The sequence below is a fragment of the Ptiloglossa arizonensis genome, chromosome 8, assembly GCF_051014685.1.
Source record: "Ptiloglossa arizonensis isolate GNS036 chromosome 8, iyPtiAriz1_principal, whole genome shotgun sequence".
Lineage (NCBI taxonomy): Eukaryota > Metazoa > Arthropoda > Insecta > Hymenoptera > Colletidae > Ptiloglossa > Ptiloglossa arizonensis.
This window is the reverse complement of record NC_135055.1, coordinates 19,413,080-19,440,995: the sequence shown is the minus strand read 5'-3', so window position 1 is coordinate 19,440,995 and position 27,916 is coordinate 19,413,080. Positions and strand designations below refer to the sequence as shown.

General features: G+C 45.6%; 4 protein-coding genes and 1 long non-coding RNA gene across 10 annotated transcripts; 3 read left to right on the top strand and 2 right to left on the bottom strand.

The window, feature by feature from the left end:
• Positions 1 to 34: 34 nt before the first annotated feature.
• Positions 35 to 26,319, top strand: LOC143150608 (uncharacterized). Of its 5 annotated transcripts, XR_012993120.1 has the most exons (8): positions 35 to 343; positions 20,959 to 21,166; positions 21,250 to 21,351; positions 21,900 to 21,983; positions 22,092 to 22,329; positions 22,743 to 23,073; positions 23,511 to 24,877; positions 25,319 to 26,319. XR_012993120.1 is itself a non-coding variant. In XM_076319032.1 (7 exons), coding segments are annotated over exons 1-7 (1,182 nt in total). In that variant the 5' UTR covers positions 35 to 341; the 3' UTR covers positions 23,728 to 26,319. The 5 variants fall into 5 exon arrangements, 4 of the variants coding, with proteins under 4 accessions (XP_076175147.1, XP_076175148.1, XP_076175150.1 ...); XM_076319032.1 differs by having other exon boundaries at positions 23,511 to 26,319; XM_076319033.1 differs by having other exon boundaries at positions 20,959 to 21,170; positions 21,254 to 21,351; positions 23,511 to 26,319.
• LOC143150609 (calmodulin-lysine N-methyltransferase) lies at positions 3,368 to 9,998 on the top strand. The gene is made up of 2 exons (XM_076319036.1): positions 3,368 to 4,917; positions 6,648 to 9,998. The coding sequence occupies exons 1-2, from the start codon at positions 4,231 to 4,233 to the stop codon at positions 7,005 to 7,007; spliced, it is 1,047 nt and encodes a 348-aa protein (XP_076175151.1). The 5' UTR covers positions 3,368 to 4,230; the 3' UTR covers positions 7,008 to 9,998.
• LOC143150613 (uncharacterized) lies at positions 15,504 to 17,357 on the bottom strand. 2 transcript variants are annotated; one of them, XR_012993121.1, is made up of 2 exons: positions 17,223 to 17,357; positions 15,504 to 16,564 (listed from the first exon to the last, which is right to left on the bottom strand). It is a non-coding gene; the product is annotated as an uncharacterized LOC143150613 (long non-coding RNA). Both variants share the same exon structure in this region.
• On the top strand, positions 17,373 to 20,201 carry LOC143150612 (uncharacterized). Its single transcript, XM_076319041.1, has 3 exons — positions 17,373 to 17,821; positions 18,335 to 18,540; positions 20,014 to 20,201. Exons 1-2 carry the CDS (start codon positions 17,520 to 17,522, stop codon positions 18,339 to 18,341), a joined length of 309 nt encoding a protein of 102 aa, XP_076175156.1. The 5' UTR covers positions 17,373 to 17,519; the 3' UTR covers positions 18,342 to 18,540; positions 20,014 to 20,201.
• LOC143150614 (facilitated trehalose transporter Tret1) lies at positions 24,050 to 26,796 on the bottom strand. Its single transcript, XM_076319042.1, has 4 exons — positions 26,565 to 26,796; positions 25,558 to 26,125; positions 25,285 to 25,486; positions 24,050 to 24,846 (listed from the first exon to the last, which is right to left on the bottom strand). The coding sequence occupies exons 1-4, from the start codon at positions 26,626 to 26,628 to the stop codon at positions 24,211 to 24,213; spliced, it is 1,470 nt and encodes a 489-aa protein (XP_076175157.1). The 5' UTR covers positions 26,629 to 26,796; the 3' UTR covers positions 24,050 to 24,210.
• Between the last annotated feature and the right edge of the window lie 1,120 nt (positions 26,797 to 27,916).

Below are 27,916 nucleotides of genomic sequence, written 5' to 3'. Positions count from 1 at the left end.
ACCCTAGATAGCGTTAGTGTAGCGTTTACGTTGGTTTCGCTATCAGCTGTTCCGTTTCTTGTGTTTGTTCATCGTGCTGAATCCGTTGTAATTAAAAAGTTTACTTTCACGTTGTGTTCATATTACAGAGCGTTGCTTGCTTTAATTATAACGGTATGCACCGCGAGAAAGATATCAGTGAAAGTTGCAACGCGTAAATATTTTGAACGAAGAACTTTAATTTTTTGAGGTTAGATTTCTAGTGGTGCAACAGAATATTGTGTACTTTCGGTTAATAAAATATTATATCGTATCGTTGGCGTGTGATGACAAGGTGGCAGGAAACCTAGGCGAATTAAAATATGTGAGTACAATTTTTATCGCTCATGTCATATACGATAAATAGACATTTTTTGATGTTGCGTTAACTGTACACGTATTAGAACATTTACTTTAGTCGGAAACAGATTTGTTTCGTGTTTTCGAACGAATTAAACAATGCTGTGAATAGATGTCGGTTATATCAGCAAAGATGAAAACAGATAAAGAGAATGTATATCGACGACCATGAGATATGTTTCTAAAATACTGTTTCCCAGTATTGTATCGTATTTATCCGAGCTCATTGTACAGTACAATAAGCGTACTAATGCATTTTCACCTTTGATTGGCGTCGTATTCTCTGCATAGATAGTTGCACAGCATAGAGAGTAGTGTAACGCTAAAACGTAGTGTATCGTACCGACGCATGCACGAACTATACTCGGGTCGGATCGCTTTAACTTGGAATATCAACCATATACATATGTATACATCAATCGCAAATCGTTTACATCGCTAACTACTTTGTAACAACAAATATGCCGGGGGGAATTAAACGATCCCAAATTCGTTTGCGTTCGGCCATTTTTCTCGAATATTTCTACGTCTATAAGACGCTTGATCGATAATCAGCATTATCGATATCTGTCAGAGAAATTCGTACTTGTCGACGCGAAACAAAGAAACGAACAAAAGAAACGTTCTCCGTACGAGGAAGGCCGTAGATATTCTGGCCAGTTTCGATCACATTAGACGCAATGCGTCGAGACGGTTTGCCAGGAGGACTGCAATACCACCGTATTGCACTCAGAGGCAAGCGCGAAACTACTTAACCGTCCACTCTCTCCCCTCCCCTGCGCTACAGCAACCACTTCTGCTAGAGTGTAGCAGTCCCCTATTCGAATCGGACTATATCCTTCGCGATGCGCCGTTCTTTCGAGATTGTCGCAAGTCGCACTGCCGTTAACCAACACTTGTACGCGTGGCGCAAACATATTTACCCTGTCTAGGATTATGTATACCGTACGTGAATTTTGTACAAGCGCTCTTTTATGTCCGAATAATAACCTTAAATTTCGTTTCGTAAACACTCGAGCGCCCGAGCGTCGTACAAATGTTTGCGATTCGTCGTAGTCGCACGCGTCGAACACGTGACCGCTATGCGATTGAGTAAGATAAACTCGCCCAGCTTCTACCGGGAACGCAAACTCTCATTTACGTTTCAATCAAACTACACGTTGTATTGAGTCTCACGTACGTGTAAATATTTTGATCCGCGTGAACGATGCATCGTCGATTTGGAAACGATCGTGGGGGTAACGTACGAACAATTAATCGCTTCGTACGCCGGTATCGGAGGAAATGGTTCGCGTTTCGCGAGAATCGGAAGTATCTATATTTGTCCTGGCAAGCAGGGGCTATCGGCTTCACGCTCGAACGAAACCACCGGTATTACCGTCACCGAGTTCTATTCGTGTCAAACAATTTAAAGTAGATTATGTATAAACCGACTGATTCTCTCTGTCGCTCTCTGACTTTTTCCCTCCGTTGCTTCCCTCCCATGTTCGCGGTTGCATAAGTGCCATAGGTAGGCATACGCGTCGATACATCCGCGAAGAGGCGGCTAAACAATACCGGGTTACTTAACGAAGCTATATCGAGGCACCGAGTTTGGTTTCGTAAACATTTTTCAAGGAAAACTTTAGTCGATATTTCGAAATCGCGTCGTTGACCAACGCGTTAATTATCCAATTTGTAGACACGGTGCGTTGAAAATAACGGTGAACGGTCGTTGGCATTTTGACGCGTTCTTCGATCGATAACTCGGTACCGGAGTCGAAAATTCGTATCTCGCGAGACGATATATCTCGCCGGAGACGCGCGCCGCGAACGCGAGGAAACATCTATTAATTATTCCTCCCTTATTAATTCTCGCCGCGTATTTATTTTTAATACGACGGACGGAATCGGAAATACGTCTTCATTACGTAGTTAACAACTGCCGTTGCAAAACGACCGCTCGAGCTTTGTATACGTTTTACGCAATAATGCCGTTAAAGCTGGTCTCGTTTAAAACAAATTGATCATTGTATCCAGGCTTGTTAAAGTTGATGCGAACGCCTTGCCGCGTCACGATTCCGAACGATTGATTCGACGTATCGTGCGCTCCGTCGTTGGTAAAAGATCGTTTCGATTTATTTTTACAGCTTTTATTGGATAACGACGAATCCCGAGACTTTTGCCATTTAGATTAATTCGCGCGTGTATTTCTCGCGCGATTAAATAGATTATTGTCATCGTTGCTAGGATACGATCAATTTCTCTTGGTTTCCAAAAGTTCTACTCGAGTTTCGAAACGACCGCTGCACAAAGATGGATACTCGTGGAAATAACGGATTGTTTTCTGTCTCTTGCCCGACGTAGAAAGAATCGTCGGATAAAAACGCGGAGCCGATTACGATTGTGCAGCTATCCCGTGAGAAACGCGTAAGAAACATTTGGAGAGAAGCGATCGTGGCCACCACGTCTCGTGAATTTTCCCGCCGTTTCGACGCGTAAAATTTCAATCAGCATCCGGCCGATTTGAATACGAACGAGCGCCGATTTTCGGTACAATTAATCCCAATTTTCGTCCGGGTACGTGCCAGCGGGAGGCGCGTGGTACTCAACGATCCCGTGTTCCGCATCACGTACACAAAAACGGCGCAGTTGTCGCCGTAACTCTTTACCGGTCGCTTTATCGGTTATAAGCTTTCCAGGATATTGGACGTGTAGCGTAACTTTTTATCGCGGTCTGGACACTTTCGGCCGTGAGAGGAGAGCATCGTCGTGGAAACGACGAAGGCGCTTAGCTCCCTCCTTGGAGCGCGCAGGTATGTATACGTCGCGAGGTCTTCGGGTGGAAGAAGCGACGTCGAGGGGAAACGAATTTTCCGGGAATCCGGTGAGAGCCACCGCGTACCGAAAAGAAGAGCGAGCGAGAGAGAGAGAGAGAGAGAGAGAGAGAGAGAGAGAGAGAGAGAGAGAGAGAGAGAGAGAGAGAGAAAAAAAAAGAACCGATTCCTCTGTAAAAGTATTACACCGATCCCATTTTGCGCGCGGCTCGTAAAAGCTTATACGACGAAGGCTTGGATAACGAAAGAAAAGCCGTTAGGAGAAAACCGAAGTGGAAAAAGTCCCGAAAAAAAAAGAAAAAAAAAAAGGTGGACACGAGATCGCCCGAAGCGAAGAAAGATTCTCGAGAGAAGGAGGGAGCCGCTCGGTCGGTGGTGCGGCGAAGCAACGCGGAGCGTATCTGCGGCAGGGGGGTAGGTGGCCAAGGGTGTAGTCGCGTGTGCGTGCAGGATATAGGAGGAGGGGCGCATGCGCGGAACGGGCACGGTGAACGCTCGGGATCCGCGTGGCGCGAGTTAGAAGTGGCTTCGCGCTCTTAGTCTCGCCCCGTTCCTTCGTTCATTCTCGTTGTCTCGTTGCGTGGGAGAGAGCCCGCGGAGAATACGATCACGAAGTAGCGGCAGGGGTTGCCGCTTTCTCTTTCTCCGTATTCTTTCGCCGTATTCTTTTCCGTGTCCATCTCGCCGCGAGGGGAGTAACGTTGGTAGGCGGCACGTGGCAGGTCGCTAGAAAATTGAGCGACGATATCGGGAGCCGGGCACGCGGGGTAACACAGACGTCGCGTTATTTACCGTACGAGGGCCGCGTTTACGATGGAGCCGTTCGCCCCGTCCCTTCCCCCCTCCCGTATCCCGCGAGCACGCGAAACGCTTCTCACCGTGGCAGCGGCGCGGTCTCGCTCCTCTTGAAACTCTTCCCGATCGCGGTGACGAACACGCATTCGTTCGATGGAACGCTGGCCGTCGTGCGCGCACGTCGAGTCGACGACAGGCGGGAACCGGGGACGAGTTCGAACCCGTTGAAAAACGTCGAAACATGTCCGAGGAGAAGTTTATCCGTCGACGCGGACCATCGACCAACGAGATACTCGGCGATCAGACCGGAAGGAAACGCAGCACCGCGCAACGTAGATGGCGTATACTGGCGAAGGCGTTGACCGGTTCCCAGGAACCGATCAACGCGGACGCGAAGGACGAGGAGGTTTCGGTGCGTCGTTTCACCAGTTTCGATCTGTTGGAGATCGGACGTTTGGAGAACCCGCCGGACGATCCGCACACCGGTTGGTACGAGTACACCGCCATATTGGAGAACAAACCGTACACCGTACAGATACGTCGTATAAACAAGTGTTTCACCGCGAACGAGCTGATCGGTTTCAATAACACCGGGAACGTTTGCGTTTGGCCGTCGGAGGAGTGTCTCGCTTATTATCTGTTGAAGAATCGCGAGATATGTCGGAACAGGCGAGTCCTTGAACTTGGTGGCGGGATGAGTTGCCTGGCGGGGGTGATCGCGGCCAAGTACTGTGATCCCAGCGGCGTCACGGTGACGGACGGGAACGTGACCAGCGTGGACAACGTTCGTTGCATCGTCGCTAGGAACGGTATGGCCGATTTCGTCGAGTGCAGCGTCGTTCAATGGGCCAAAGCGGCCAGAGCGATCAGGACGCCCGCCCGAGCCAGACCGTACGCGCACCCGCATACCAACGGCCTTCTAGTCAAGGTGATATCTCGCTATCTCGCGCGCAACCGAAAACCGTAACGTCGATCTTTCCGTTTGACGATTAGCGTCGACGCGGTCAACCCAAACGCGTCTCTTGGCATTATCTGACGCCGGACGCGTGAAACATTGCCAGCTCATTGTGGCATTCGCGCGAATTACCTCGTACACAGCGGCCGCTCGCGATTAATCCATCGTGGGCTGGAAATTGGCCACGCGTTGAACGAGCAATTCGATCAAACGCAAGGGCCCACGGGATCTTTGTTTTTTTTCTTTTTTTTTTTGGGGGTATGTTGTAATTTTGCGATGTTTCCTAATTTTCCAGCCCTCGTCAACGGGACGCGAATCACGGTCGAATGTCGATCGTACGAATCAATTAGACGAATTAGTCGTCGCGTTGAGAGCAATCGTTCCAGGACGTTTTATAAAAGAGTAAATAGAACTTCCGGATGCCACAGTCGGCGCGGTACAGAGAAACCCGGTTAATTCAAACGTTTCCGGTTCAACTTTCGCCTTACGTCCGGTTCCCCGTTTACAATGCAGACCGCTCCTTCTTCTTTTTTTCTCTCTCTCTCTCTCTCTCTCTCTCTCTCTCTCTCTCTCTCTCTTTCGCCGAATCGTAATCTTCTTACGGATGAAAAGATTCGTTCCTGTATACGCGAAAAGAAAATGATCCCCACCGCTGTTTACGTTTATTCCGCGCGAACGAACCGTCGATTCGCGCGGTCAATGCACGTCGTGCCAGAATTGGTTCGCAGCTCGACAAAAGGAATTGTCCGCCTCCGAAAACAACGTACATTTATTGAACGGTTTATTAATAACTTCGGACCAATTGATTGCGAGAAAAACTCCGCCAACTACGCGCAGCTAGAAATCTTTCGGTCGCGAAGTCTTCGAATTATTGTACGTCGAGCTACGAAAAGATTACGTTGCTTCTAGGTGACGAATTAGGTACAAAGTTTCTTTTTTTTTTTTTGGTAAAATTCATTGCACAGATAATGATTATAACGCGTAGAAAGACCGAAGAAATCACTCGCGTTATTTTCGCGACGCTACGAGTACATTCTGGCCCACGGTGCGTAGAAAAATTTGTATATTCATCGTCCTAGATTCGCAACAGAATCGGCAACAGATCGGCGAGTTTCTCACGATGAAAATGAGTCCAAACACGACCCACTTCCGCCCATTTCGATCCACAGATTTTTGCTAACTTCTACACCAATCAGATTCGCGCGTGCTCGGTCGATTTTCGAATGTATTTTACTCGAAAACGATGCCTCTGACGCAATTTCCTTATCCTTGATTTTCGTTCTATTTCGAAGAATAAAATCTCCTGGACACTGTTCCTACCACGAATTGCGGACCACCCGGTATACAATCGAATTAAAACGTCGAAAAGATAGTCGTGTTCGGGCTCGTTTTAATCGGGAGAAAATCACCCATCTATCGGCGCTACGTTCGTCGAGCTAGAAAAAGATATAAATATTGGTTTGTTCGAAAAGTGATTCCATTTTTCTTTCTGGGTGAAAATGAAACACGATTTTTTTCAATCGCACAAACATTTTACTCAATCGTACATTCTCCATTTTGGAAAAACGACATTCCGAACAACCCAATATTTTCATCGCGGGGGATCGTTTCGGTCGTAGAATCGCGAAAGAAACCAAGTATGATCGCATCGGGTGTTTTCGTTCCCCCGTATCGGTAGTTTCTGAAAGTGATTTTGTACGTAGAGCTGGACAGGAAACGCGAACGACGGGAGCAACGTCCTGGTGAATCTCTACGACGTGATCCTCTGCGCGGACTGTCTGTTCTTCGACGAGGCACGTTCGGATCTTGTGGAGACGATCTACGGTTGGCTGGCGAACGACGGCCTAGCACTGGTGATGGCGCCGAGACGGGGCACCACGTTCGAAAAATTCGCGGAAGCGGCGATCAAACGGGGCTTCATCGCGCGACAGATTGATCGTTACGAGAGCAAGATTTGGTCGAGGCATCTGGAGCTGTTGGAGCGCAGCCAGGAGTATTGTCCGGATCTCCATTATCCGATACTTCTGGAGCTGACCAAGCAGAAGAGGACGCCGCCCGGATGATGCGCATCGATTGTCGATGAGGACGACGACAACGACGACGACAACGACAATTTCGACGATAGTTCGGCGAAACTCGCGCGCGCTGCCCTCTCTTCCCGCCTCGATTTTCCGCCGCTTTGTTCCTTCGCATCGGCTTAGATACTTCCGTATACCTCGTACGTTTCGTCCTTCCTTGGTACCCTGGACCTTTCCTCAGTCTCCCCATCTGCCGTTGGTAAAAAAACAATGGATCTTCCACTCCCCCCCCCCCCCCCCCCCACCCGGTTTCGTTTCATTCCAGTTCGTTCAGCATTGTGATATAATAACGACGCATCGTACAGCGCGCACAGTCGCAAAGACCATCGAATCGTTGGAAAATTATCGAACGTAGCTATTTTGTACCTCTATAGTTAATTAACGCTTAAGGATTTCATACGGTTGACTCCCATCGGCGCTCAACGGACGCTCGAGCTCGACGATGGAAAAATAAAAAAAAAAAAATTAAACGGAAGAAAGGAAAAAAAAGAAAATAACGATGCTCGAAGGCGCGAGCATTCACACCCGGAGGTGACGGGCTACGCTCGCTCTTTTTATTTCCATCGATTATTTTCCGAGCTTCGCTCGCGGGATGAAAGATTAATGGGACTCCGCGATAAACGCGAAAACTGTCTAGGAACAGCGGTGTTTCGGTTACAATAACCAGTTTGCGTACAAATTATCATCCGGTTCGTCCCCGGTGGTGCGAGGAGTATCGGTAGCGGTTACGTTTCGTCGACGATTAATCGCGGAAGCGTGTTAAATTCTTCTTGTTCTCGATTCGGAGCGGAACGCAGTAATCTTCGCCTAATAATAGAGCTATCATTGCCAAATCCTCATCAGCAGAATTTTTGTATATATCTAACGCTTTAAATATAAATCCGGGACACAACGAATCGAACGACCCGTGGTTACTTCTCGAGAGTCGTCTCGATGTACAGTTCCGCGTGTCGATGTACTGTTCGCGATCGAGAAGAATGCAGTTGCGACGTCACCGGTGTTAATTCTTACCGTTCGAAAGGGAAAGGTCACGAGCTCTGACGAGACGCCCTTCCCCTCCGCCCTGAGAAAACATTTCCGATCGGCTGCATTCTTCGGAACTGCGTTCTTCTCGGTTGCGTACTGTACACGATAGTGTGACGTGATCGTAGCTCGAGCGTCACGTGATTGGTACGCCAGTGGGAATCAAGCTTTACTCGTCGCGAGACGCGCGAGATGGGACGAATCGTGAAGCGATAGTATTCCAAGTACCTGATTTTAGACTGATCTGTAGCATCGGGAAAAATTGAGATCGCGAATACTCGCAACTGTAACGTGTTTATCGATTCATCGTTTCGGGCAAATGGGGATCCACCGTGCAGAGATCGTGGATCAACGAAGATTCTTCGCCCCTCTCCACCTCGAATTACGCGCACTTTCGTTATTAGTCAAGGGCGTTTAGTTTTTAAGGACTTACGATCTCCGCGTGGTACTGTGCACCACTCGTAAGAAGTCCCGTATCTCACTCGGTCTCGATACATCTCTACTTTCTTCGTCGCTCGATCAGTACCACCCCTAGATATCGTACAGCTAAGAATAGTTTCTATTTTAATGTAACGAAAAAGTTTTCGATATACTTTAGCAAATCTATATTTTTCAGGAAACTACACTTTACGATGCATTTAGATTCCGTCGATATAGTTCGAGATTGAAATTTACTACGGAAATAATACAATTTTGAAAGAAATTGAGTATCTCGGGTGGTACAATTTGTCGAGTATAAGAATAAGCGACGTTAAGGGTAGTACTTGACCCAGTTGGTACGTGTACTCTGGCCAGTAATACGTTATAGTCGAAAATGTATACGAGACGAGGTGTACCTTGCACTCCGACCAATTAGACCCGCATTCCTATCGCGGGACATCTTCTCAGCCGTGCACAGTACTCGTGTTGGTCGATGCGCAACGTTATCGAGGAATCGACTCGTCCTGCAGGTTCTCGTCGAAGATCGTTCTCAATGATAACGTTAATCACGGTGAGAGTCGCCTAAACGCGAACCTTGGCGATTAACGCGAATTCCTTTGTCTCTGTAAACGATCACGAGTTAATCAGCCACCGCTTGACGATATCTCGAGAATTCGCACGAAACCCATACGTAGCTTCTTTCGATCGGTAAAACCGATACAATACGACCGTTACGGTTATCGAATGTTCCTCTGTTTTTTCGTAGCAAAGACCAACTCGCGTTACGGCATAGATATCGATTGAGCTAACTAATCGAGGGTCCAAAAATGTGTCGGTAAAGGAAAATCGATACCGCGCGATTTTTGTACGAACACTTAGAAAAGACTTTCTCACACGATAGTGAATCGACTGTCTATTACGGTCGTTACTTACATATTACGAAACGCGCGACGACCACGTTGTACACATCGATGGAAAATGTTCAACGCGCGTTTCGTCGCGGGCCTTGTTACTCTATTCCCACGTCCTAAAGAAATTAGACACGGTCGTAAGTAATTTAGTCGTTTATCCGTTTACTCGTTAATTTATTTATTCTCCGCGTTTGTTCGATTCTTTTTCTTTATTTTTTTTTTCTTTTTACGTGCCGGAGCTCGTGTTGCATAAATTCGGCGAGGTTTTCTCTCTGTTTTTTCTTTTCTTTTTTTTCTCAATCGGCAAAGTTTCTCGTTCAGCGAAAACAGGACGATTTTCCTGCAGTGCCTATCGAACTCTACGAGTTTCGTTTTCCTCGCACGATTTTTTACGCTTCGCCGCGACCGAGCTTGCGACACCGACCCCCGCTCTTACCTCGAAGGACCAATATAGTTAAGTCTAGTCGGATCTAGTCAACGCTAATGTCCATTGTATATCGCGTACCTCTACCTGTACCTCTACAAAGATGCGTACGTATTCGTACGTGTGCACCAAAACGTGTAAGAAAATATCAAGGATAATAAAATATTTTCACAAACCTTCGTGCCCGATGATTGTCGAGATCGACGAACTTTTCTACCGAGAATCGACTTCTCCGATCGAGATCGTTCCAATTGTCCCTTCCGTGATCAATCCTGTTCGTTTCGTCGCTTACTGGTCCCTTTAAACGATTATGGCTCGATTGATCGATTTTTCCCGTATTTGATTCTTCGAATGGCGATTCGAATACTCGACGAATAGAATTCGAACGTTCGAAGGAAATATTCAGTGTCCTGATTTCGCGCGAACATTCGACGAGTAGAATTCGAACGTTCGAAGGAAACGTTCGAACAGTGTCCCGATTTCGCGCGAATACACGACGATTAGTATTCGAGTACTCGAGTATCGAAATATTCGAACAGTGACCTAGTTCGAAGACGTTGAAACTTTGATCCAACGACGAATACAATCTTAATTCGACGAATAACAAAAATAAAACCGTTCCTTTCGTTATTCCCTAACGAGTCACCCTTTCGTCGCACGCGCGGGTTATCTAACTATTCGTCGGGGTATCTAAATCTTTTTTTTTTTTTTTGTTTTCCTTTTAATTGCCTAGCGAACGAATCGCCTGGTGCCACGCCGTAGACGGGGCACCGACACGCGATCGCGCGTCCAAGTCCAGAATTTTCCAAACGCGTCCAGAAAAGGGAAACGCACCCAACGGCGCGGCTCGTTCGCGAGCCTCGGGGTTCTTTGGAAATTTATTATTAGTAACGCGGGTAGATGTTTACTGACCTTCCCCTATGTAGAAACGCAACACGCAGCCGTGTATCGCGTTCTCATCGATTTAGAGGACGCCGCGGTTGCTCTATTATTAACCACTCAAACTGCTAATCACCGTCACCGCGTTAAAGATAATTTTCATCGTCGGGGGGGCGACGACGTCGTTACTTTTCCACCTTGGCGACCTTCGTCGATTAACACCCTCCACCTACGGAAACGTTTAACAAGGAACGCCGAAAGCCTATCGAAATTCCCGTTCGATCTTTATTATCCGGCAGCCGATCTAATCGTACGTATATCGCGATCACGATCGCATCGACGATAGCTCTTATTACGCGGTGTATCCTCGTGCATATCGTCGATTCGAACGTTTCTCGGTCGCGCTGACTTGGCAGACCACGGTTAAACGAGCTCCGAACAAAGCTTATTGCCAATGATGCGAACGTTTAACGAGCGACCTTGCAATTTAATACGATCTACGTTCGTAACGTGTTTAGCACGGAATCGTTCGTCTTTGCCACGAATAAGCGCGTTTCTCGGGAACGGTGGAACTTATGTTACACCGATGAAAGGACATCGTTGATTTACGAGTGGTGAACGAATCAACGCGAAATGGAGACATCGTCCTTCGCGCGAAATATAATATTATTCCTCGACTCGTGCAACGACGCGACGGTTCTCCGTACTCGACTCTCTTCAACTCGAAGCATTTTTCTACGCGAGAAACGCTTCTGCGTAAAGTAACCGAAATGTTCTCGCGGTCATTGTTCCGTACAAATTTTCGTACAAATTCGTACAATTTTCTTTCTTCATTTTTTCAGCGTCGAAATATTCAAATTTCATTCGAAGAGACACCGTTACATCACTGGACGTGTTAATTGTCGGTAATGTTCAACCTATAAGACAATTGTCCGCGTATTCCACGGACAGTGTGTTTAAACATTTATCTCGTCACCTCGCAACTACTGCACGACTACAGCGACAAGGTTCCGTTGTTCAAAGGTGACTTACGACGACTCGAGTGTTAAAAGTTCACAAGTATCAAAGTTCGCGCCCTGTGAGCGCGTTAGAGAATCGCAGTGACTTTGGAGCGTCGACGGTCACCGGTGACCACCGTGGCGTTGTACGCGTTAACGCGAGCCTCGTCTAAAATCGACGTCGCCTCGTCGCATCAATAATACGAGGGGGCGATTGTTCCGTCGTGTAAGTAAAGTTTTTAAAAGTATCGACTTGCGTGCATAGATGCGATCTAACCGGACCGAAGGACGCGAAGTCTTCTTTCCTTCCAGTTACTCGCGACGAGACCTCGTGCCGATATTTAACTCGCGATCGGGGGTGAGAAAAAAATATATATAATCTTCGTCGCGAGACGAACGAAACGTTTCTCGTTTCGCGTACACACCGTGTAACGACGAGAGACTTTTATCTCGTCAACGAGTTCTGCACTTTGATCTTCTCGACAGCCGATACTCACGGATAAAAGGGAAACGTAACGTTTCTCAGAGACGCGTTCGAGGAGGCTGTTGGTCGTTGTTTCGCGATTACGTTATCGCGGTACTCGTCCTGCGGCTAGAGAACACCGAGATTCGTGATCTTACGAAAGAGTTCGCGGAACGAACGCAACGGACGTTAAACGGGAGCTGTCGGCGTTTGTTGATCGGGATCGTCGAACCTCAACCGAGACGTAAAGAAACGCAGATGCTGACGCGAAAAATATTCTGAAAATATCGCCCGTCGTGAAAAGAGGCGAGCGTAGCGTCTGGTGTGAAATTAAACCATTAGCGATGGCGAGGAAGATTTTTCCACCGGCGACGTGGATCAACGGGTTTCTCGGTTCGTACGAAAACATACACGCGCGGAATCGAGTCATCGACGTCTATAACCTGCCACGACAAGGGGGATCGGGATTCATCGAACGTTACCGTGTGTTTGCTCGAAAAGAAACCGCGAGCGGATCGTCCTCCCCTTGTACAGCAAAATGCAATTCTACCTATCGATCACGAACAGAGGCCGAGAATGCGTCATTGCGACTGTTGATCCACGAGTTGGTACCGAACGGAAAAATAACGCTTTTAATATACGATCATCCTGGATATTTCCCTGTGGTATTCGAGAAACTACGAATAGAAAAGTATCGAAATGTATTATTTTTTCGCTATCTTTTCTATTATCGAGCTCACTTTCGGACTCTTAAACGAAACACTCTACAGTTTACTTTGGAATTTGAAAAAGTACTCGATGCTGAATAGAAAAGTATCAAAAATCAATATTTCAACGTAGTTCTCTCGTACGTGCTGTTGTCCAGACCCCGGATAAGTTCCACGTCGATCGGTGGACCTCGAAGATTCGCTCCCCCCAAGAAGGGGGCTCGTTTTTCCTCGTTAGTCGACGATGGTCGTTTTGTCGGCCATTGGGTTGCCATTGTCGGAGTTTCCATTGCTCCCTGTAATCCATATCGACCGATGCTGCATTACGCTCGGTACCTATGATCGTTGTACGCGTATTTGGTTTCGCGCAAGGGCTCTTTACGAGCATTGAGGGTCTTCGTAGCCGGTAAACAATATTTGCGATACTCTTCTCGTCCGTGTCGTCCGCTTCGAAACGCACACACACAGAGACGATTGCGAGTCCTGGCGAAGGGAGCTGCTCGGTTTCGTTTCACGAAACATCTCTCCCCATTGGACACGCGTCTCGTACGCCGGAAGGTGTTTACAACCCTCCATGGTAAAATTAGAACGAACTCGTTCTTCTTCTTCTCCTCCTCGTTTACCCGTAGAGCCGTAAAACGATCTAGCGAGCACCGCGCTATGTATTTCAGAATGGACTTCCTTTTTCGCTCAGGCCTACACCGGTCGATTTTTACTCCAATGGAGCATCTCCCGGCGGGAAATCATTTCACGGGTTTGTCTCACAGGTACAGAGGTCACCGCGATAGAATTCGTACGCGGTTCGTCGATCTCCGAAAAACGGTTACCCAATTCTTTCAGAGGCACCGGTGAAAAATTATTTCGCAAAATTATATCGAAGAGATCGCCCGACCGTGTCTTCGTCGGACGACTATAAATTGGTACACGATAAACGACATCTGGCAACACTTTTTAGTTACCAAATTGTAAACAACTTTGTGAAATCACCCGTTTCACGAGCAGTAACCTAGTATTAATAGAAAGGTGGTGATCGAGTCGGTATCTTTCTTAGTGATTTTCATTCGTGGATCCTAAGGGGCGCCTGGACAATATCGAATGTCGTATCATCGACACCTTTCGGTGTGAAATACGCGATAAGAGACTACCACGACCCCGAAGAACTTTATCTTGGAACGTAAACGGGGTGAAACGAAATAATCCACGCGCCAGATGCACCGAGAACTTGTCACCGATCGCGGGACTCTCGTTTCTCGCGCGACGAGAGAGGACAACGGATACAAAACTCGGAGATGTAAATCCGTCGGAAATATTTACGCCAACGAGCGAAGAGGAAAACAAAATCGCGTGCCGTTAAACGTTAGCCAGAGCTGCCAAGCAAAACAAAACCGTCAACTCGATGGTAAGCCAAACGACAGCCATCGTTGTACGACCACTTCGCGACAATTACGCAGGTATTTTTATTGTCAACCCGGCTTGTTCCCGCTATCGAGAGACGAGTCCTTTTTTTCCCGCGTAATTCCCTGCGATCGTCCCACTGGGGAATCTCTCCGCGACGAATCGCAGCTTTCGCTCGGTGTTCATTGGCCAAACTTGTCTCTCGTATCAAAGGAGACAACGTGACTTGGAGAGAATCCCATTGGTTGCACGTGGAGCGAGAGAGGTGAAGATTCGACGAATTTGTAGAGCTCTCGTCGAAAAAAAGTGCTGTACACCTTAGTGCTTTTAAGGGGAAGTCTGCTAGCGTAGCTTCTATAAACTGTATTCGAAATTTTCAAAGTAGGTTAACGCCTCGTGCCTTTTATCCGAACTGTAGCGTTATCTATTTGGTTCGTTGCGTAGAGAAATTTTTTCTTTTCACATATTCACGATACAAAAGGGCTCACTCGTGCGAATTATTATTTTCGTACCGTGTCCGTGCATCGTTGCTGAAAAACACCGAATGTGAAAAGTCTCCCTACCTAATACGTGTATTTTTATCTATACGAGGCATCTGCTGTTTCGGTCTTGTCCGCGATCACGTGGATTTGTTTACACGAACCGACTATAAAAAAGTAAACAAGAAACATTTATCCCCTTTCTTCCTTACGAAAACAATTCTACGCGTGGAACAGATGCTCCGTGGCTCATCCCGTGGAAAGAATTCCTCGTTGTAATCGCCACGGCTCGTTATTCTCGATCGAAGAAGGATTTGTTTTCGATCCGTTTCAACGTCGACGATGACGAATCGAGAAGCTTTGCAACGACAAACCGAAAGAGCCGTAACGTGGAACTGAACGCAACCGAAGGAAACAATCCGGCCAGTGTGACCACGCGAGAAAAAGGAATTAAACCAGGGGGAAACCAGCTGTTACACGCCTCGCGTCTAATTTTCCGCTTCTCTGCGCGTCGGAACGACGCTTACGAGAGTGGTGGGAACGTTTATTCAATCGACGATTCGCGTTCCAATAAAATAAACCGACGACCGTTCCGAGCAATGGTTTCGCTCGTCAATGTCCGTCTTTCGATTCTTTGAACGTGCCAGTGTTTCGCGCAAATGGGCCTCCGGGACACAGATCGTAACTTTTCGAGGAATTAATTTTCCTCGCGCACTTTTTTTCGAAGAGAATGCAAATACGCGTGGATCGACGCGTCGAGAAACGGTCCAGTTTCGCAAAATTTTACAATCTTTATTTTTCGTTACAGTAATCTCAAACTTCTATCAGGGTAAGAGGAACTGTGCGGATCGTTGAGAAAATTTACACACTCGCCAATACTATCTAATCGCTTGTATTATATCGGGTTGTTCGGAAAGTTACTTCGTTTTCCAAAATGGAGAATATGTAATTTGATAAAATGTTTATACGCTCTAAAAAAATTGTATTTCATTTTCAGTAAAAAAAAAAAAAGACGAAATGACTTTCCGGACAACTCGATACTTATTCGTTGTATTTACTATTAGAGAAATTTTTGTTCATCCATGTAAGAATACTCCTTTCGAGCAACGTGTAGCAATACAACCAGCAACGGTCGATCTCTGTACACACAGCTTTAAGACGAGTTCTGGCAATAATAACAATAATTAAGAATTGTGCCAGGTATTCTCGCGAAACGATGCGTCCAAGAAGATTAAGTATCGTCTTCCGTCGCGGGCTTTAAAAGGTTAAAACCCGGTTGTCTTGGGCGCTCGATGTTGCCCGAGTCGATGAAAAAGTTCGAAAAGCGTCGAACGAACACGAGGGAACACGATCGGCGTACCGTCGTGCATTCTCTCGCCTAAAAATAAATCGTTGCGTAAAATTAAGGGCGTGCCTCGTATATCGTCGTTGAAATTACATCTCGTAGGTGCCAATTGTTCTTGGCTGGCTGCTCGAAATTTATCGGGGATATTTCTGCTCTGTAACGAGCTAGTTCCTCGACGTTTGAATTTCCTTGTTCAATCTGCCAGTCAGAGATGGGCAACATTTTATCCGAATATAATTGACGACGAATAAATACACTTTGAAACGGTTTATTCTATCGGACACCTGTACGAGGAAACTTTCGTTCTCTCGAAAGGGATAAAATATAATACTCTTTTACGATTCGATTTGTAATCTTTATCGAAAGAACAACTCGTGAAAAAATAGTTTATTTGCCCTTTCGCTTCGCTTCGTTTCTCCATTTTCCTTAATTTTTTCTCCGTTGCCGTTTGAACGCCAATTGTTCGTTCGTCACGATGGATAAAGTCGTCGAACGAAACTAAAAATAAATAAACAAGAATCCTGAATCTCGGCCGGTAGTTGTGCGCCCCGAAGGGGAAAGGTAAACGACGCGTCCGACGCTTAAGGCGTCGCGAGTACCGCGTCGAAGAGATTCGACCCGTTTTGGATGCAAACGCGTGTCTCGATCGAACGTGCCAAAAAGCAAGCACGAAAATATACACCGGCGTTGGCCGAGTACGAACGGCATCGTGTCTGACAGTTCTATTCGCGTGCCGTGTCCGACAGACGAGAGAACGGCTGTCGATCTCGAAACTGGAGAACTTTTGCCCGGCCCGAACGAGCTTAACGGCGCGTGCACCACCGTTCCTTTAACAAACGCGACGAAATCGGCGACAAGGACCCTTTTCGTACACCGTTACCAAACCGTGAGAAACATTCACCGTAGATACACCGAATATAATGTATCGTGATATAACAGCGACCAGAATCGTCGAGAAAGGTCGCTTCGATGAACGAATCGTCTCTGATTAAATAAAGAAACGAAACAATATCGTCACGGTACATAGGACTTGGCGAGTGACCATTGCGATAGATTAAATCGAAATTTCGACGAAATCGAACCGATGTTAAAACACGAGACGCATTTGTGTAAAGAAAAAAAAGTATCCACTCGTATCGCAAAGTTTGAATAGTACCATCTAGCGTCTCGATCGCGAAGTTCATCTGGAAGAAGGGTGGGGATGACGGTGTTCGGCGCACGGGTTACCCCCCTCCAGGAGCAAGAATTAATGGTCCCGCGTGTGTACGCGCTAGGCGTGAAATACTCGCGATACAACGAGGTCGGTCGAACCGTATTTACGATGCACATCTAATCGGTTCGCAAGCTAGGCAACTATCCCTCCTACCTACCTAACTATAGAACGGTGTCGCTATTAATACGGACTCTATTATTAATAGAGCACGACGTTGTTGGGACAGTTGTGATTTCCTTGATGCACGATTCGCGTCCTCCCTTTCCAACGGTCGGTGGCGGATCGTCGTCGAGGGGGGGTCCCCGTATTCGTGTCGTTCGCGCGAGGTTGGTCGTCGGGCGTCGCGAAACGCGCATACGTGTCGCGACGCCTCGACAACCTCGTCCTTTAACCCATCGTTCTCGGGGAATTGACGCGGAGGAGCGCGCGATTTATCGTCGTCGTTGCTTCGCCAATGGGTCCCTCGACGACGCGAAACGACGGAAACATCGATTCGCGAGGTCGAACGTATTAAGGTTACGAAGTACGCCGGATAAACTCGGGTATTGATGAAATTATGTTGGTCGGATACGAGATCAGAAGTCATCCGGCGTTGTTCGCTGTTTCTTCGAGTGGAGCGATCGTCGTTTACACGATGCTTTCGGGCCAACGAACGAGAAGAACCGAGAGTCGTGCAATTCTCGATGAATGTCGATAGGAAATATTTTTTTTTTGTATCGATAGAGATAAATAGGGCATATTTGTACAAATTTTTTTTTTGTTATTCTAAGGTGTAGAATTGACTGTTAATTCGAGACACTTTGTATTGTTTTTCTGTAATTAAAGCTATTGAGATAGACACGATTGGGTATTTGTCGATAGGAAATATTTTTGTATCGATAGAGACAAATAGGACATATTTATACGAATTTTTTTTGTTTGTTATTCTAGGGTGTAGAATTGACTCTTAATTCGAGACACTTTGTATTGTTTTTCTGTAATTAAAGCTATTGTGATAGACACGATTGGGTATTTGTCGGACATATACGAATTTTTTTTTTTTTTCGTTATTCCAGGGTGTAGGATTGACCGTTAATTCGAGACACTCTGTATTGTTTTTCTGTAATTGAAGCTATCGTGATGGACACGATTGGGTCTTAACCCTCTCGTTGCATCGTGAAGTGAAAAATTCGAGTTTCGTACACTTGGGCCTTTTTCGACCAAAGATCTTCGAACGTATCGTAAAACGAAAGTAGGCGTCAAGACTGAATGAATTCGAACGGTGAGTATCGCGAAATTATCCGTCCTGCGAGTCTTCCGTGGTGTCTAATCCCCGCTTTGTGGTTCTTGTGCACGCACAAGGGGCCACGAAGACGTTATCGATTTGTCCCCATCGAGAGGAAGCGAACCTGTTGCTGGAATCAACAAAAATAATTCTCTTCGTTCTTCGTATACTTTGCGTTATTGCGACACGAGTTTCCAAGATTGGAGATGCACAGTCGGAAGCTGGAAAGATGATTCCTGGATCAACGAGTCGAGCAATTTTCGCTTACAAGAGCAAGATTCCGTTACCAGGAGATTCGTAAGGGCGGATACTCCTAGTTGTTTTTGAAATATTTATGATTGAAATTTCCCTCGAGCGAGATCTTTCCAGCTCCTCCAAGTGTGTATTGTACGAAGAAAGAAAAATGAAATCTGGAAGGTACCACGAGTTCCGTGTCGGGCCAGATGTTTTAGTCAAGTTTCGTGACGCCTGTGTTTGACACGGGACGATTCGCGTGTCAGACGCCAATTTCGATGGAACTTTGCACGAATGTTCCGTGGTTCGATCCGAGATGACGTATTTCGTTGACTTTAACCTTCAGGTGTGTAATTTTCTCCGGAAGTTGCAAATAGAATTGTACAAAATTGTTTCATTTATTGGGAGATTGACGGGAATAGATCGCGGAAAATGCAACGGTGGATGAGAAACGCGTTGCTAGTGTCTAATAACATCTGTGTTGATAAATGTTGCAGTTCAGCAGTCGTGTGCGTTTAAAGTTTAACCCTTCAACTACTGCAGTTCAAAGTTACGTGTCGAGTTCGTTTCTAACTCCCACCGATATTCATTAATACGTATTCACGGTCGCGCGAGTCTTTTGTTTCTTCGCTTTTCGTTACGGATTTGCGGGAGTGCGAGCTCGAATTGGATGGTCGTTTGATTTTTAACGATTAACGTGGGCACAGTTAAGTTACCGTGTGGGTTATCGCTCTACACAGTTCTATCTTGAAAAAATTCTACCTCGAAAGGATCTCGGCTGAAAAAAATTCTAGCCGAAACAAATTTCAGCTTAAAAAGATTCTACTTGAAAGAAATTTCAGCTTAAAAAAATTCCGGCACGTATAAAATTCAAGCGTTAAAAATTTTTCCGCGAAACGCCCATGCACTGGCGAAACCAGTGATCCCGGCACGGTATACGGAAAGTTAAGGGAGAAACCACCCCTTGCGTCATTTTATTTTCGTACATTCATTTTTAATTACAACAAAATTTTAATAAATGCATCGAATAAAACATTCCCTGCTTTTGGAGGTCCGTGAATTAGCATTCGTTGAATAAAAGTTCTTTCGATCGTGCGAGCGTTACTGTTCTTTTTCGAGCAGCACGAACATAATTTCGTCGACTTCGTTTCCTTCGGCGCCTCTATCGATCGTCGAAGACGTCGATCGACGAGATCGATAGTACGTTTGATGAAAACATAGTTTCACTTATTTAAGGTGCGACGTTTGAAGCCATTCCTGCTCGTGTTTGAATCTTCCTGAAAGTAGAGTGGTGGCGCTCGACTTTTCGAGGTCGAGTATTCCTCAAGGTTGAGACGTAGTCGTCTAATTACCGGCTAATTCGCGAGAGATATCAAGGAATTTTTCCGTTTTACCAACCGTTTCGAAACGAAGATTCTCACGATTTTTTGAGGTAATTTTTTGCGTCGTTTCGATCGTAGTTTTCTAAGTAACCGAAATCGTAAAGCTCTTTTCTTTATCGTGTCGTGAACTTACGATCGCATGCATCGACGACGCGTGGTTCGAAACGTTGATCGAGTGACAACGTTTTTCAAATCGCAGAGCAGTTCGCTATGGGAGAGGAATAGAGGGGGAGAAAAGCAACGACAGTATCGTCGTTTAACATCTAGTCGTTAAAGGTCAGCTCGCTCGTCGACAATCTGACGACGTATCGCGTTGTACCACCGTTTTATCACGCGTGTTCTCACCTATCTTTCGCATCGAATTTTTTTTCGAGTAATCGTACACACAGGAGAAGGTATTCCAGTACCGATCGAACTTAATTCTCACCCCCATTGCCGGACAATTAAAAACGATGTCGAAAGACCAAACGAATATAAGTTATTTTACTCGTAACGTTCGTAAAAATAAATTTTAAACATTACTATTTTACATAAACGGTGGAACGTCTCACGAGCAACCTATGTATCGTGATAAAACAAACACTCCGGAAATCTCCTTATCTTGCTCTCCTTTCTTTCTCACGATCGAAACGAAAGAACACTCGTCTTTTACGCACTTTGTCGTTAAGCGAGACAAATATACCAAAAAAATAAGGGAAATAAACAAGAAATACCATTTTCCTCGTAACGCGTCACGATCGTTGTTCGAAGAATCGTTGCGCAAGGAAATGGAAGATATTATTTAGTTTCGTTATTTCAGGGCGGACTATTGGAAATCACAAGGTCGCAAATTCTGCGATTTCTGCAAGTGCTGGATCGCCGACAATAAGCCCAGCATTGATTTTCACGAAGGTGGCAAAAAGCACAAGGAAAATGTCAGCAAGCGACTCAAAGAGATACACAAAAATAGTACGAAACAGGCGAGGCAGAATAAGAAAATCGAGGAGGACATTAAGAAGATGGAAAGCGTAAGTTCCCTCGTCCCCTATCTCTTCAAAACGAAATCTTGACGTAGTCGAGTAACCAAAGTGAACGATTTTCTAATGCTTAGGCAGCCATGGCTGCATACCTGAAAGACGTTGAGAACAACACCAGAGACATGACCGCCGATAGGATTATCGAGGAGAAGTTGAACAGAGTGGAGACGAAACCAGTACGTATTTAACACTAGGTTTACAGGACACGTCATTTCGACGCATTTCTATCGACGAGGAAAATTACGAACACCGTTTACATTTTTCTTCGGTCACTTGTACCGACTTTTATCCATTTAACGAGACAAATATGTATCGAAATTCATTTTCTTCGAAGCTTTATAATTTTATAATTCTCTATACGGTATACCTATTTCTTCTCGATACGCGCCAATTTAACGCAAGAAATATCCGTGAACCTAGCGTTAATAGTCACCTCGTTGGCAAACGATCGAATAAACTATATTTTTCGAGCCATTGTGTGCCCTCAATGTACCGTTCTTCTACAATTAATTACAATACATTCGAGACACGTATAATCGAACATAACTAAGAGGACACGTGAATTATTTTTCCACGAATTTACAATGAATTAAATTCAACAATTAGAAACGTCATCGTGCAGCTAGTTCCGCATGCTTCGAAGCCCTTTTCGATTTCGAATAAACGATCGGTTGCCGACGAGGCGATTCACCGTGACGTCGCTTATGGCAAAATTCAATTTCAGACTTCGATTCAGACGCCGAATTACAATCGCATGCCTATGGCCGCCCCGGAAACTATACCCAGATTCAAAGGTAAAAGTCAACAGGTAAGCGCTTACGTTGTACGCGGGTTCCCAATGGAAACGATTCTGATATTCCATTATCCGCGAACGCGGTAAACTATCGAATTTTAGCTGATACGTTGAAACCATCAGTTTTCACAGGAGATCGACCCGTGCGATCCGACATTGTCGCGAGGCAACGCGGATCATCATCACAGGGTCCAACACAGAGCCGAGAACAAAGTCCCGGGGAAGAGTAAAACGAGCAAGGGGAAGGGCAAAGGGAAGAGAACTCACGAGGACGATCGTCCCGCGAAACCAGTCCGTAAACTTTGGTACGAGGCCCGGAGTCCCGAAGGGTACACTTACTATTGGCACATCGAGACCAACGGTGCGTCTGTCCGTGAATCTTGCCATCGGGGATTCGAACAATCGAAAAAACTTTTTAAACAGCTTCCGTTTAAACACTTGGAAGAAGGGAGCTCTCGCGAAAGAAATTGTAGCGCAAGTTGTAACAAGATGTGATCGAAGTTCTTGAAAAGATGTTAAATCGAACAGGAGAAATTAACTAGTCGTTTTTGACACTATACTGAGAAGTTTTACACGTTTGAGAGCTTGGAAAGAGTACTTGAAGGAAAAGTACTGGTAATCGATGTACAGGTTGTGTACATTGTCGCGAAGAGTCAAACGGGAGCACTTCTTTAAATGGTGGATTGTAATTCGAATAGAATTCGTAAAAAGAATTAAGAAAACTCGATTTCCTTGCTAAAATAACAGGTATCGTTATTTTCTGCGAAACCTCAGTGTCCTCGTGGGAGCCACCCGAGGAGGGTTACCTGACGTTCGCGGAACAGGAAGAAGAGGCGAAGGAGCAAGCTCTTCAAGAGACGTTGCTCGAGCAGCTGGAACAGGAGGAAGCGGTCGCGAACGCGGACATTCTCGAAGAGAAACGAGCGAACACCGAAAGGGAACAGTTAAAGGAGCTGAGGAAGCTGAGAGACACGCAACGGCTGGGGAACGACGTGGCCGATGAAAACGTTGAAACGATCGAGGAGGAAAACCGCCCTTACAGAAGAGACTACAGTATACCGGAGAAATCTCATCCTTACGGTCCTTGGCAAACCGTTCGTACGGTGTAAGTAATTCGAGAATTCGATAACGAACGCTTCCAACTCCGATAAACTATTTTCGTCGAGACACAGGAGTCGCTTTCCGTTTTTAAAAGGAAGTGGAATATTACGTAATACTCTGAAACTCGAAAGAGAATCGATCACCGAGTGAAAGAGTACAGCGGTATTTTGCCCCGACGATATTACTCTCTCTCGGCAGTTTCGTTGGGAACGATTTAAAAAATTCATTTAATCTTAATACCTTCTTATTCGTCGTTGAATACCATTTTCAATTCCAGAGTGAAATATGTTCCATTTGAAAAAAACTCAAAGCGACGTTGCCTCGATCGAAGGTAGCGGAAAACGTGCACGAAATATGTTTTTCTTTTTTTTTAATCAACGAACAAACGAAGTTACACGAGCCTACGTAACTCCTCGATATTTACAATAGTCTCCCTTCCAGCGAAACGAAACCGGTGGACCTGCAGCTGCCGCAACAGAAGCAAACGCAACTGCCCGTCTTCGAGAAAGCGGAAGTGCCCACCGTGCAACGTACCTTCAAAGAGAGGACGATCGCGCAAATCGACACGGGCGACAGTGACGAAGAGGGCAGACCTGCCACGTTCAAGAAACGAAAAATCGGCAACAAGAACGTACGGAAACGATTGAACGACGATTGATAACCAAATCTACGTAACAATGCCCGTCTCCCTCGCGACAACGTGACGATCCACGCGAATCTTTTCATTGTCGCGACATCTGCGATAACGTTCGTTCCATGAAACGTTGCGCTTAGGTTTTATTAAACGACGTATCGTCCCCACCGATTACATCGTCAATTTACCGGTATAAAAGTCACAAAGATCACTGTGATTCTTTTTCAATTACATTAAAACGATGAACATACTTGTACATCGCGCTTCGAGCGCGATCAAACATATGTGTGTGTGTGTGTGTGTATGTATGTATGTATGTATGTATGTGTATATACGACGTATACAAAGCAATGGAGTTTCATTTCGGTCTGTGCAAAATTTCCATTTGTCCTTCTTCTCCGTTTCCTCCTTTGGACACCCGCGATCGTCGAAATATTGTTCGGAGGATTTCGTTTCGACGAACCCAATCGTATTCAAAACATTCCTGTCCACTATGAGACACTGGCTTCACACATGTTCCGGTAACGGCGAGTTTCTGTCCATGATCTTACTCGACGTGACGTGACGGTTCTTGTCCAGCTTGCAAGACAGTCCGTTCAAACGATCCAAGATCAATTGACGCGGCTGACCCTTCGTTTCCGGAATGAGCACGAGAACGAACACGAAAATCGCCATGCACATAGTGCCGAAAATAAAGAAGCAACCGTGAATGTCGACCAGACTGATGATAGTTGGGAACAATTTAATTACGGCGAATGCGGTGACCCAAACGAAGAACAAACCGAACGTCAGTACCAATGACGAGATGTCCCTGCTGAGCACTTCCGAAGAGACCACGTAAGGGGCAGGGCCCACGCCCAGGCTGTACACGATCATGTAGAAGGATAACGCGACTACCGGGATCCAAGCCAAGTTGCTCACGTCGTATTTGAGTGTCTGCGTGTAACAGAAGCCACCGAGTATATAATGACAGATACACATCCCCAAGGAGGATATCAGAAGCAATGGTCTCCTGCCGAGTCGTTCCATCAACGAGGTGGACAAATACGAGCCGAATAATTGTATAGCGCCCACGATGATCGCCGCGGTGTTAGGTGACAACGAGCTTCCCGATATCCTGAATATCGTCTCCGCGTAGCTTATCTGCGAAAAGATAACGACACGTGCCAACGAGGTACACACGATTGTTCCAAAAAAAAACAGAAGCTCCTTACCGAGAAAAAGTTCAATCCCCCCTGCGAGATCATATTTTAACAACACAGTTCTCTCGACCGTTCCTAATCGTTCGAACTCAATTTTAGTTTTTCACAACATCGAATGTAAAATATCTCGGTAAAGTATTACGCATTGCACCGTTATTACGTTCGATGTTACACCTTGACACTTATACGCGGAACGATAAGAAGTTTACGTAAGAAAAAATTATCAGTTGAAAAAAACAAGCGCATATTGCACCGATCGAAACGATTGCGTTATCGAGAGACGATCCCGCACAGTGGATGAAATTTTCGCTAACGAGTTTCTCCGGTTTCCAGAATCACGTTGCACGAGTTAGAGGAACGTGGAAATTTGTCTCTTTACCATCACGAATATTCCGCACAACTGTTGTCCACAGAACAGACCCAAGGTGATGATCAGTCCCTTGATCGATGCTTTGTCACGGCACAAGTCCGACAACCCGATGGATTTCCCCGTGACGTAGAGTTCCTTCGCCTCGGCCTGCAGACGGATCATCTCTCGCTGCACCGTCGATTCGTGACCGGCTTTCAACCATCTCAGGGATCTACGAGCAATGAACAATTGTAACGCGACGATCCAACGACCAAAGAATGAAAGAGAGAGTTGTTCGCTTACCTGGCCGCCTCGGGGAGCCTATTTTGTCGCACCAAGTACACCGGCGATTCCGGCAGGAAGAAGATGAACACGAAGTAGCACAACGACAACCCGAACGAGATGATCCCGAACATACGGAACGAGACCACCGCACCGAGGATGTAAGCCAACAGAATGCCACTGTTCAGGATCAGTAACAGCATACTGCTCAGCATGCCGCGTATCTCGTCGCACGAGATCTCGGATACGTAACGTGGCACGACGTACAGAATTATACCGGCGGACAGACCCGAGAAGAAACGCGCCACGTACAGGTGCCAGTGTTCCGTGGCGAAGATGAGCAACAGCCAGGAGATAGAGAAGGGCAGTATGCCCAGACACCCGAAAATCTTGCGTCCGTATTTCTCCGCCACGGTGCCGATACCCAGGCTAACGAAAGCAGCCACTAAACACATGATCGCGGTTAACCAGGACACCTCATCGTTTGTCATCGGCTCGCTACCCAACGGTGAATTCGTGCTCTGCAACTGCGGTGCTGTTGGTGACTGCCAGCCTATCGTTATCCCGTATATCAAGCTCGAGATATTCGCTGGAACGTAGGATCTCGATTATTCGTTTTGGACAAGTGTGCTCGTTGATCGTATTTTTGTTACATTAGTTTACGTTCTTAGACGAGATATGTAATTAAACAAATTTTGGTACGCTGTTTCGCTTCGTGGGTAAAAATAAGAGAGTACTATTGTGTTACGTTTGTTGAAAAAATAATAAAATGTTAGCACGCTACCCCCGCCGAGTAAAAATACGAAAGTATTATTGTGCCCTCCTTGTGGGAAGAATAGTAAATAAAATTGTTCATTGTTTTTCCCACGAAATATTAAAATTGTTAGCAGGTAATAGGAAGGAAGTAATTTGTAGTTGGGGAAGGAAGATAATTTTTACTATATATGGAATTTTAAGTATCGCGTTTCGTTAGCGCCACTGTGTAATCGCTTAGGTTTCCCTGTGAGTAGATCCGACAGGACACTTACCGACGAGCGTGACAAGGAACTGTCGAAATTTTCCTGGGCTACTGTCTTTCCTCTCCTCTGACATTTTTTCTTTTTTTTTTTTTGTCGAGAACGCGCGACAAAATCCCACAAAACGGTATTCGAGTATTGGACGCTGGTACCGAGGGTAATTTCTCCGTGAATAAATCGATCGATAACGACGGGACCGTTTCTTTAAGTAGTTATCGTGAAAGCGTGATTGAGCGGATCGACGAGTGCGGAGCCTGTGTCGATTTTGACGAAGTTAACGCGCTCGTACCCGGAGATTCTGTTCCCGCGATCAATTTCTCCGTTACTATCGAAGGGTCGAACCTTCGTTCAATTTATAGCGACCGGGAAACACCGAGTTAGCGAACTCGAACGATTCGAATCTACAATTCTTATCTTTCGTTTGACTGTCACAGAAGCGTAAGGTACTTACCTGCGCCGTTTCTAGTATGTACTCGACAAACAAACGCGAATCAACGCACCGTTGGCTTTACTTTGAAAATACTCTTCGTGTCATAAATATACCAACCCCCCAATATTTGAATTGTTCCGAATTGTTGACACTCGGTGCTAAAAAAGGTTAATGTATATCAAAAATCCTAGTAATTTGAAACTCGCGTGCTAAATTTAGCCGCAAAAATATTGATTTTTAAACAGTTTCATAAATATGTCAAATTTTAACATTTTTATTGTTTCCAGCGAAGGATTACTCTTCTTTGTTTTCTCTGTTTCATAAATATGTCAAACTTTAACATTTTTATTATCTTTCCAGCAAAGTATTACCGTTTTTTGTTTCCTCGTTACTTTATTATCATTAATAGTTAGCAGTGATGTTTACAATTCTTCACCTGTAGCTGGGAACATTCAAATTTCGGGGGATCGTTTTATTTATGATTTACGTCTAACGTGTCGTAATAATCACCTTTTTCGTTTGCCAATTCAAATTCGGATTATATTTCATTTCTTACGAGGATCTCCGTTACTCTTTCACGTACCAGTTTCCCGCTTTTTGTATTTCATATCTGAGTGAAATCTACGTGCGCGTGAACATTACGCGAGGCATATATAACTGTTACAAATCTACAAACGCAACTCCTAATAATAGGTATTACAAGGTTTGTTTAATACTCACAAATAAAATCGTCTTACCATTTGAATCTCTTGCATAGTTAAACGTATTCGTATGATTTACTACAGTTCTATTTTACCGACACCCGGTAGTAGAGGTAATTTACAACCCCATGAGAAACGGTTGCTCTTTTCAAAGAACGGTTGATTCGAATTAATTTATACTGTTTCCTCTTCTATTCGTGTAGGGTAATTTTTAGCACACGATACACGTGCTT